At 35.7% G+C, this 11,518-nt stretch overlaps 1 protein-coding gene across 1 annotated transcript in view; it reads right to left on the bottom strand.

Moving 5' to 3' along the window:
* Positions 1-2,074: 2,074 nt before the first annotated feature.
* The window catches only part of LOC107678739 (potassium channel subfamily K member 10-like), a 14,521-nt gene continuing 5,077 nt past the window's right edge, over positions 2,075-11,518 (bottom strand). Inside the window, exons 3-7 of the mRNA XM_016474116.1 lie at positions 8,034-8,151; positions 5,252-5,412; positions 4,956-5,148; positions 3,747-3,889; positions 2,075-2,820 (exon numbers count right to left, since the gene is read on the bottom strand). Of these exons, the coding sequence (XP_016329602.1) occupies positions 2,182-2,820; positions 3,747-3,889; positions 4,956-5,148; positions 5,252-5,412; positions 8,034-8,151 (1,254 nt within the window). The 3' untranslated portion in view covers positions 2,075-2,181. The remainder of the gene's footprint in view (positions 2,821-3,746; positions 3,890-4,955; positions 5,149-5,251; positions 5,413-8,033; positions 8,152-11,518) is intronic.

Below are 11,518 nucleotides of genomic sequence, written 5' to 3'. Positions count from 1 at the left end.
TAGAGCGTGAAAACTCTCTCAAAATAATGAAACACTAATGTGGCAATCTGAACAAATACAACCTCTTATGAGAAGTTAAGGCCTGAAACAAACTCTACATAAGCACATAAATACAATGCATGTTATGTAATGTAGGAACTTTGATTCACTGATGTGTTTTATTTCCATTTTTGTATACGTTTCCAACTTGACTTTCCAACTTGAAAGAAACATGCCAAAATCAGAATCTGGATCATTAGTAAATGCTACAAAGCCAAAGCCACATTTCATGATTTATTTTCCCAAAGGCACTCACTACATTTGATGTAATGTTTGCACAAGTATTGATGTGATCACCATGACAACACAGAGCATGACTACGATTACCGTAATGTCTTTGAGATGTAACGGGAACGTTGTTCACTCCAGCTCACATCACTGTGACGTTTACATTAGCATTACATGAGCAACACAGCATGCTGTCTACGCTGAAATGTACATTTTGTGTGTGTAAGCATTTGCATTCACTATTGTAGTTCAAAAAGGTCAACGTTTTATTTATGCATCCACACTTTTTACCATATTTTTGAGTTACGGGGGAAGACATTGTTCTGTGGGCATAAAAATGGTTCCGATATATGAACTGACATCAGATGATAACTTAACAAATCAGACTGTTTTATGGCAATAATGGAATAATTGTGGATTTACAGCAACCCCAAAAAGTATTTGAAAATATATGTGTGTCTCTAAAAGAGTAAAAAAGCATTTGCAACTAATTTTACATTTAAAGTCAATGTTAAACATCATTTGTTTCCAATTTTACAATTTAAAGCCAACTTAAAACTGTGTTTGCAACTAATTTTACCATTTAAAATCAAAAGAAACCAGAATTGCTAAAAAAAAATACCATTTAAAGCCAATGTAAAACATGATTTGCATCTAATTTTACCACTTGAAATCAATGTAAAACATCATTTGCGACTAATTTTATAATTTAAAATAATTTGACCATTTATAAACTATTTTTCATGTGATGCATTTCACATTTTTTTCACTAATGTCACTTTTCTTCTTTTCTGTCTTAATCAGTACTGACTGTCTTCATTTTCAACACTAGATCTATAGTATAATCATTTAAAACAGTACAAAGTTTTTGTGTGATGTTTTGTAAAGGTTGCATCTTTCTTTACAGTAAATTACTCTTGCTTTAATATTTTATTAGTTTAATGCAATTAAATTCACAACATGTTATGTGTGATTGAAGTGTCTAGATACTTTTTGGGGTCACTGTATGTCTCATAAAGATGCCATTTGTTCATCATGTTCTATTACTTCGAGAAAATTGGGTTTCATTCTCATTTAATGTCATCAATATGGCTTTGATTCCAGTCATTTTAAGGGGGTTTGATATGTTGAGTTCTGTGTGAACACAGCATTTTCCAAACAGATATTAAGTCGTTGCTGTTTAATCTCTGGCATCATAATCAAAAGTTATTGAGAACGTCTCAATTTTTCAACCAAATTCAATAAGTTAGTGTTTCATAGAAGTTCATGATTTGCCATCATAGATGACAGATTCATCTGAGCAGCAGTAGATATCTATGCAGGTTTTTCTTTCCTAAGACATCGTGATGTACAGCTTTCGGTGATCCCTAACACACCTTTGAAAAGAGCAAACGCCTTTGCTGACTGTCCTGTGTTGAGTAATCAGTCCTCAAGTTGTAAAGAACAATTTACGCAACCTCATGTCGCTTTAAACCCATTTGAGTTTCTTTTTCTGCAGAGCAAAAAAGGACAATGTGATTTCTGACTAAAGCAGATGTATTGCATTATTAATAATAATGTGAAATAATTATTAGTAAGTTCAGTTATTCACTGAAATCTTACTCTCCACCACAGCTGTCAATCTCATTCAAATGAAAAATGGAATATAGCACCAAATTTAACATCAGTGACATGTTTTTTGTCATTTTTTTGAGCTTTCCATTGAAGAAGGAAATTCATGCAGGTTTGGAACAACATGAGGGCGAGTAAACAATGACAGAATTTACAGTTTAAGGTGATGTCAGTCTGTATTCCTTGAGCTCTCTGTCTTTTCATATTTTTGGCAACTTGTCATTTGTCACAGTGAAAATCAACTGCAGTTGATCGTAACGAGTCGAGCACACAAAGGCACATTTTCTCCCTGCCATTGTCTGCCTACGGTTGATGTTCTTTCTGCTCCAGTCTTTTATTTCGCTCTTGTTCTTTGGCCTGAGCCGGTGCGAAACCGTTCTGCTGTTTGGGTTCCTCAGGATAGTGAGGCAGACACGTGAAGCCAGTGTTGGTCTCCATTGCTTCTTTCTCTTCCTCCATCTCCTCCTCGTCCTCTCTTCTCTCTTCTCCCAGTGTGACATTGCTGCTGTTACTGCTGAGAATGTCGCCCAGCCTGCTGGCGTCCTCCGGGATGTTCCTGCGGAGATCTTTGCTCCTGTTGCGCTTGGCCAGTTTGGTGAGCGAGCCGAAGCGGTTAAAGATGTTTTCCTCGGAGGACGCCTGCTGTTCGCCACGCTCGGCCTTCAGTTGCAGGTTGTTCAGTTTAGTGTCGATGCTCTCTTGCGAGGAGGTCTTAAAGCGCCCGGCGTCCAGACTAGTGAAGACGGCCCGCTTTTCAGGCGACAGTATGTCTAGCGAATGCGCCCGCTGCTCCAGACCCAGACGTCTGCGCTCCATGCTGCGGATGGTGGCCGCCCGCTGAAGTTTGTCGTGGATCTCGCCGCTGAGGCGCCGCCGTGTCTCGCGGAACTCTGCCCGGACGTTTGCTTTCCATTCTGCTGCATGGGCCTTAAACTCTCCGACCTGTGTGAGCGTGACATTTAAAAACAATTCAGTACTGTGCTTAACGTTAAATGTTACCATTTAAAGCCGACATACAATATCATTTACAGCTAATTTTACTACTTAAATCCAATGTAAAACATTGCTTAAGATTGCTAATTGTTAATTTTATCATTTAAAGTGAAGGTAAAACAGCATTTGCAACTAATCTTACCATTTAAAGTCAACCTAAAACATTAGTTACGACTAATTGTATCATTTAAAGCCAATGCAAAACAGCATTTGCTACAAATTTTACCTTTAAAGTCAACCTAAACATAATTTGCAACTAATTTTATCATGTAAAGCCAACGTAAAACTGCATTTGCAACTTATTTTAACATTTACAGTCAACGTAACAGAATTTATAAAAAAACAATTACCAATTAAAGTCAACGTATAACAGCATTTATAAACAGCATTTTACCATTTATTATCTATTTTTCATAATATGATGTATTTCACAGTGAAATGTTTTCTTTTAACAGCAACCTGGCTTGATATTATCATGATAAAGATGGTGTAAAGTGTGCTTCACATCAGAATGGAGTCGGATCTGAATGGAAGTTGCAGGTCAAGTTCACCCTTCACAGCATCTTCAAGTATCCCAGTGGTGACACTTCTTTATCAGATCTATCATTATTTGATATTATTGCCATGACCTTTATTGCACTAACCAGCATTAAATGAGTGTATTAAAAACTATTGACAAGAAAGGCTACATTACCAACAGCAGCCAAATCAATGGCTACTTGCCTACTGGTTAGCATTAACCAATAGTCTACACACCCTAGTTATCATCAGCTGAAAAGGAAAGACCAGGAATGTGTAGAACAAAGTAAATAGGGGTCTGATGCAGTAAAATAATGCTGTATTGTATATTGGAGATCATGTTTGACATATCATACCTCTTCTTTTGTTTTCTTGGACAGAACCCTGAGCCAGTCTCCAATCATGCTCAGGACCGCTGCGAAATACGCCAGACCCACCAAAATCCAGAACCAGACCAGAGGCTTGTACCATTTCATGTATTCTATTTTTCGATCTCCTCCTATAAAATAATGAAACAGTTGTAATACTCTTCACCAAATATTCCATTGGAATGGAGTGTCCAAAGCATTCCGTTCAATTCCATTCCATTCCAAAAGGTCAAAACAAGGTCTGAACATGGTCAAAAGACAAAATTGCCAGGAAAAGTATTTTGAGAAGCTGTCAGGTAAAAATGACATTTACATTTATTCATTTATGTAGATGCCTTTATCCAAAAGTGGTAAAGCGGTATTTTCAACCAATTTTACTATTTAAAGTCAACATAAAACAACATTTGCAGCAAATTTTACCATTTAAAACCAATATAAAACAGAATTTACCATTTAAAGTCAATGTAAATCAGCATTTGCAGCAAATTTCACCATTAAAAATCCTATGTAAAAGAGCATTTACCATTTAAAGTCAACATAAAACAGCATTTGAAGCAAATTTTACCATTTAAAACCAATATAAAACAGCATATACTACTTTAAAGTCAACATATAACAGCATTTGCAGCAAATTTTACCATTTAAAACCAATATAAAACAGAATTTACCATTTAAAGTCAATGTAAAGCAGCATTTGCAGCAAATTTTACCATTAAAAATCCTATGTAAAAGAGCATTTACCATTTAAAGTCAACATAAAACAGCATTTGCAGCAAATTTTACCATTTAAATTCAAGATAAATATGCATTTACTACTTTAAAGTCAACTTAAAACAGCATTTACCATTTAAATTCAATGTAAAATAGCATTTAACACTTTAAAGTCAACATAAAACAGCATTTGCAGCAAATTTAACCATTTAAATTCAACAAAACTGTTTACATTTAATTTCAACATAAAACAGCATTTGCAACCAAATTTACCATTTGAAGTCAATGTAAAACAGTAGACTTTACTACTTAAAGTCAACGTAAAATAGCATTTGCTTTAAAAATTAAGCAACTCTCGACTGTACAAAATTTACAGACAAAATTGACCATTTAAAGTCAACATAAAACAGCATTTGCTATAAAAATTAAGCAACTCTTGACTGTACAAGGCAAAATGATGTAAAATGCCCTCATCGGTGCTCCTACCTGCTACATAATCTCCAATGCCGACAGTTGTGAGAGTAATGACAACGAAGTAAATGGCTTCTAAAGTACTCCATCCCTCGATGTGTTTGAAAATCACTGCTGGGATGGTGACAAAAATGATGCAGCCAGCGATGATGAAGAGTATGGTGGAGGTGACGCGGATTTTGGTCTGACTGATTTGCTTGTGTTTTTGCTATAAAGGGAGGCAGAAGAAATTTCAGGTGAACTGAAGTATTTATATAACCAGAAATTACTTAAATATCCTCAGTAGAATATTCCAAAACAAGTCGACTCACCCTGAAAACTTTCTCCACCTTCAGAATGCTCTTCATAAACATGGTCCCTAGCTGATCACCGATCCCGGCCAAGAGGAAGCCAAATAGAGGGATGCCAAATATGGCGTAAAGGATGCAGAAAATCTTGCCGCCCTCAGTGCTGGGGGCGATGTTTCCATAGCCTGTAGATGTAGGCGGAGAAGACGAGGTTATTTAATCGTTATAAAACAAACCGCTGTAGTTGACCCCCTCTATTAAAACCACATTCATAGATCCAGAGAGAGACAATTGGTGGCTTCCAGCGAGAGAACATGACAGTAATTATAGATTGTTGAACAAAGGGGAAGTTCAGACAACGACAAACTAAACCGTTTCAGTGAGAGATGAGATCTGGGCTGAAAGTCTCATGTGTTGTGCAGTTACACTTATGAAGGTCAGTGCAAATCTTGTTGAAAGTAAAACATGAAAAAAATGCATTGTTTAAAGTAAGCAAAAAATTTTACCATTAAAAGTCAACGTAAAACAGCATTTGCTGCTAATTTTACTATTAAAAGTCAAAACAAAACAGCATTTACCATTTAAAGTCAATGTGAAACAGCTTTTGCAACTAATTTTACCATTTAAATCAACGTGAAACAGCTTTTGCTGCATATTTTGCCATTTAAAGTCAATGTGAAAGCTTTCATTGCAAATTTTGCCATTTAAAGTCAAAGTAAATCAGCATTTGCTGCAAATTTTACTATTAAAAGTCAACACAAAACAGCATTTACCATTTAAAGTCAACGCGAAACAGCTTTTGCTGCAAATTTTGCCATTTAAAGTCAAAGTAAATCAGCATTTGCTGCAAATTTTACTATTAAAAGTCAACACAAAACAGCATTTACCATTTAAAGTCAACGTGAAACAGCTTTTGCTGCAAATTTTGCCATTTAAAGTCAACGTGAAAGCTTTCGCTGCAAATTTTGCCATTTAAAGTCAAAGTAAAACAGCATTTGCTGCAAATTTTACTATTAAAAGTCAACACAAAAGAGCATTTACCATTTAAAGTCAAAGTAAAACAGCATTTGCTGCAGATTTTACTATTAAAAGTCAACACAAAACAGCATTTACCATTTAAAGTCAACGTGAAAGCTTTTGCAACTAATTTTACCATTTAAATCAACGTAAAACAGCATTTGCTGCAAATTCTGCCATTTAAAGTCAAAGTAAATAAGCATTTACCATTTAAAGTCAAAGTAAAACAGCATTTGCTGCAAATTTTACTATTAAAAGTCAACACAAAACAGCATTTACCATTTAAAGTCAACGTGAAACAGCTTTTGCTGCAAATTTTACTATTAAAAGTCAACACAAAACAGCATTTACCATTTAAAGTCAACGTGAAACAGCTTTTGCTGCAAATTTTACTATTAAAAGTCAACACAAAACAGCATTTACCATTTAAAGTCAACGTGAAACAGCTTTTGCTGCAAATTTTACTATTAAAAGTCAACACAAAACAGCATTTAACATTTGAAGTCAACGTAAAACAACATTTGTCGCAAAATTTGCCATTTAAAGTCAAAGTAAATCAGCATTTGCTGCAAATTTTACTATTAAAGGTAGGGTAAGCGCTTTCTGGTAGCCAATGTTGACATTTAAAATCACCAAAACAAACACGCCCCTACCCCAAAAGGGTCTCGGCCCTATTTTGACAGCTCCACCCCGCACATACGTACGCAACCCAGGCAATGATTAGTTCTGTGAAACAAAGCAAAGCCAATGTTACACCGTGTCAACACCGGACACGAGTGGTGCGGCGCGACAAAATACTATATAAATCATAATCAGTGATGCTGTCTACACCATAGATATATATATACATATCCATGGTCTACACTGGATGCGGCGCGTCATGACACAACAAATCCCCGACAGAAAACTGCTGCTGCGTTCTATTTTTGACGTATTAACACAAATTTCAAGTGATTTTTGAAAATCAGAAAGTCGCTTTGTCGCGTCCAGTGTACTAGACAGACTTTAGCTGTTGTGGCGCAGACACGGTGTTACTCACCTATCGAGAAGAAACAAAGCAACCTCGGCGTCCGATCACAGGCCTTCCGCTCTTTGAGTTCTCTCCAGCGCTGGAAAGCTGATCCGATATTACACGGGTCCTACTTCTTGCCTTATTGTCTTAAGCCTTCGTTTGTTCCGCAGACATTTTCCTCTTTTGTTTTTTATCTGCCGTCTCTATCTTTCTGTCGCTCGGCTCGGACTGAACGCTCTTTCCTCCACATCATGAGTAGACACGCCCCTTACTGCTGATTGGCTACAAGTTTGTTTTGCTATTCGGCCCGAATCAGTTTTCTAAAGCGTTTTTGAAAAATCGCTTACCCCACCTTTAAAAGTCAACACAAAACAGCATTTACCATTTAAAGTCAACGTGAAACAGCTTTTGCAACTAATTTTACCATTTAAATCAACGTAAAACAACATTTGCTGCAAAATTTGCCATTTAAAGTCAAAGTAAATCAGCATTTACCATTTAAAGTCAATGTGAAACAGCATTTGCTGCAAATTTTATCATTTAAAGTCAATGTTAAACAGCATTTGCTGCAAATTTTACCATTTAAAGTCGACATGAAACAGCATTTGCTTACCAATTAAGGTCAATGTAAAACAGCATTTGCAACAAATTTTACTATTTCTCATAATGTTAACATAATGCAAAAGTTTAGCTATTTCTCATAATGTGCTGTATTTCAAATTCAGAGGTGTTATTGAGATGCATTGCTGTTCTCATTTGAAGGTTAGTTTATTTTACCTATCGTGGTGATGACAGTTCCAGCAAAGAAGAAAGCGCTGCCGAGGTCCCAGTGGCTGGAGTTATAGGACGTGTCTCCAATGGGACTCACGCCAGCGCTGACCGCATCTACTGCATGCTGGGAAAAGATGCACATACAGAAAAAGACTCAAACAGCCATTCTGGAAGTGCTTCATTGACAGTAAGTGACCAAAGTATAACAAAATTAGCAAATCATTTTACAAAGCCATTTCCCCTGAGTCACCCTGCACAATGGCAGCCACTTTAAGAGCATCACGCTTCTCAAAGTAATTCATTAGACTTGGATTTAATTGCTAAGTGATGTCAATATGATGTCAAGCCACTCGCTTTGTTTCATTGTCTAAAAAACCTGCACTGAAAATCGGTCTGCTCCATCTGTTAGTTAATTCAATCAGTTTTTGTGGCTCTTCTCAAACTATTTAAAGAATAAGTAGTATAAATGGATTAGGCTGAGTAAATTTAGTCAATATATCGGCAAGTCCTGTCTGAGCAGACTGTGGTGATGCTGTTTTTATGTTAGTCACCCAAATCTTGCTTTTCGTAATCGTAAAGTAGTACAAGATATATTTGTACCCAGAGAAAGAGGGATATTTGTAACAGAAAAGTAAAGGAGTAGAAATTAGCGGTCAGCAATCAATCCATATAAACTACAGCAATAAAAAAGTTAGATGATATCAAAGAGAAAAACACAATAAAACAACATGCTGTCAGCAAGAAAACGGTTTTCTGAGTAACGTTTCTTCTGCTCCCGTAGGACTCGCCAAGCATCCTGGTGGGAAGATGTTTGAGTCAGTCCTTCTCACTGCCAAGAACAACAACACCGACAACAGCCAGCTGGTCTCTCATGACAGGACTGAGGCATTTCGACATGACTGACACGCCGTGCATCTGATTCTGCTCAGACTAAATGTGAGTTTAAAGGCTTTTTTGAGCTGAATCTTCAGTATAAACATCAGGGCTGTCACAATTCCTCAATTAAATTTGAGTACTTGATTGCATTTTGAACCGGCAAAATACCGGAAGTGGCACATTCCATGAACGAGAATACATGGAAAGCATTATTGGACCGTTTTCTAAGGCTTTGCATGTTTTGATGTCCACATGTTCTTGTTCAAGAGGCTGTAGTATTTCTATCTGGCCAAATATTAAAGATTAAGTGGACATTTGAATTAAATGTTGTTTAGTCAATATTAATCAAGGATTAGATTGTGCTGTAAAGTGTAAAAACAATCGTGAGGCCGTGGGCGCCCTCTGCAGGCATTTGTTATAATGCATAATGTACATTAGTTCTATTGTTTATAATACATTTACCAGTTTTGTTCAATACCATATAATCACTTGCTATACTTTATTTAAATCAATTATTATTCCCTCATTGCTATTATATATGTATTTTAAAAGTCTATTTCTATAGGTCTATTTTATTACCACACAAAAAAAATATCCGATTACTCGATTAATTGTCAGAATAATCGACTATCAAAATAATCGTTACTGACACCCCTTATAAAGATGCTTTGCATGCCCTACAAAATGTTTGTTTTGGAACCAATTATAGCACCTTGTCTCAATTGTTTGTCCTAGACAGCAGTTTGATTAAATAGAGACTTTTGCTTGAGTCTGTTTCCTCTCAGATGTTTCTTCTGAGAAAAGGACCCATTAATATCATTAATATCTCAGTTTCAGAAGAAGCAAAGGAGATATTAACCCTATAAAACCTATTGTATCATATTTGAAGTGCACATTTCATGATCAAAACTTTGCTGTTAAACCTGTTTCACACACAATCTACTGCATGTCTTCTGTCGTCTGATTGATAGTTTAGAGTTTTTTATCCAGTAAAAACTCTTTTAGTGTAATTGTATAAATGTCCAGCTTCAGCTGGAGCTTCACGTGTCTTTCTGCTGTCAAATCTTGACTGATTTTTATCAAGTAAGCGTCAGAATAACTGCAGTAATATCTCCAGATGAACACTTACTGGACTGAAGCAGCTCAGCTTTACTTGATTCTCCATCAATCATGTTTTAGAGTCTCAAATCTGATCCTCAGGATCTTTTGAGGAGCGTTTGTTTCCAGAAGCTTTACTTTCACTGTTCCTCAGCGGAGGAATGATCTTCACAAGCCTCCAGAACATCTCACGGTTATTTCTTCAGCTCTCAATCACTGCATTATATGTTTGGATCATTTCAATCTCATCTTACTGAGACAGATTATTGGAGATATAGAGTGACGACTGAGATTTATATCATTTTATGTCAGCATCTGCTCTACTGTTATAAAGATCTCATTGATTTACATTACAAGCATCAGAATTTCATAACATTTTGTCCATGTAAATATCAGCATCTGCACCAAATTGTATATTTTTACTCCGTTTGAGTCTCTGAATAAAACTGAGCTGTTTTTCCTCCATATTCTCACTTCATCAGACTATATGAGCTAAAAAAAAAAGCCTGATCAACAAAAAATACATAAAGGTTCAATTAACTTTTCCATTTCAAAACATTAGATTTTTCTGATTATTATTTCATATGTCAGGCTTTACAGTCTGATTTGTGATTTTTCTGTGAGCAGTTATAGCACACGGACAGGTTTTGCTTCATGTGGACTATGAAGATGTCTGACGCTCCAGCAGGGCTTTGCTCTCAGGAGACTCTGCCTTCAGAGGGACAAACTATTAATAATTGATTATCTCTGAGCCTATTAGCTATCAAGGGTTCCGTTTCAACTGTCTTGACTGGAAATGGAAAATTAATTTATTTTTTTTTTTTTGGTATTACCAGATGTAGAGCACACTTTGAGTCACTAAGGATGCTTGCGTGACATAAATAGGAAAGAAATGAAGAAGGATGTAGGTGTGTATCAAAGTGACATCTTATCACTTACACATCCGGTTATTGTCAGGTTTGACTGAACTCAGTAAACTAGGTCAGACTGAATGGTCACATGATGATTTAAACATTGAATGTAATGCGTTCATGTGACAGTGTTATTTTAGTTTCACTGATATACTATTTTAGTTTAATATACTATTTAGTATTCATTTTTATTATAATTGGTCTTTGGTTTATTTTTTTGTTTTAAAGTTTTTGTAATTTTGTTGTGTGTTTTTGACATTTAAAAAGTATGCCTATACAGTTTATTTTTAAATTGTTAATTTTATTATTATTATTCAGTTTTAGTCATTTGAATACTTCAAATTAAACTAAGCAAAAATGAGAAATGTTTCCTTTGCAAATAGCTGAAATAAAATATTTATTTCAGTATTTTTGCTTTATTTTCACATATTTTCATGTACACACACACACACACAAATAAAATACAGTATATATATATCTCAAATGGACCATTGACACTCCTAATTGAGATTGTAGATAGAGTGTCAATGGTCCATTTAAGAGATAGGTGGTGGTAATGCACTTATAAGTCTGCGATCCGCCGTAAAGCAAGAAGAAGAAGAAGAC

Source organism: Sinocyclocheilus anshuiensis, unplaced genomic scaffold, assembly GCF_001515605.1.
Source record: "Sinocyclocheilus anshuiensis isolate Anshui unplaced genomic scaffold, SAMN03320099.WGS_v1.1 scaffold208, whole genome shotgun sequence".
NCBI lineage: Eukaryota > Metazoa > Chordata > Actinopteri > Cypriniformes > Cyprinidae > Sinocyclocheilus > Sinocyclocheilus anshuiensis.
Note: the sequence above shows the minus strand (reverse complement) of the source record. Positions and strands in the feature narration are given on the sequence as shown.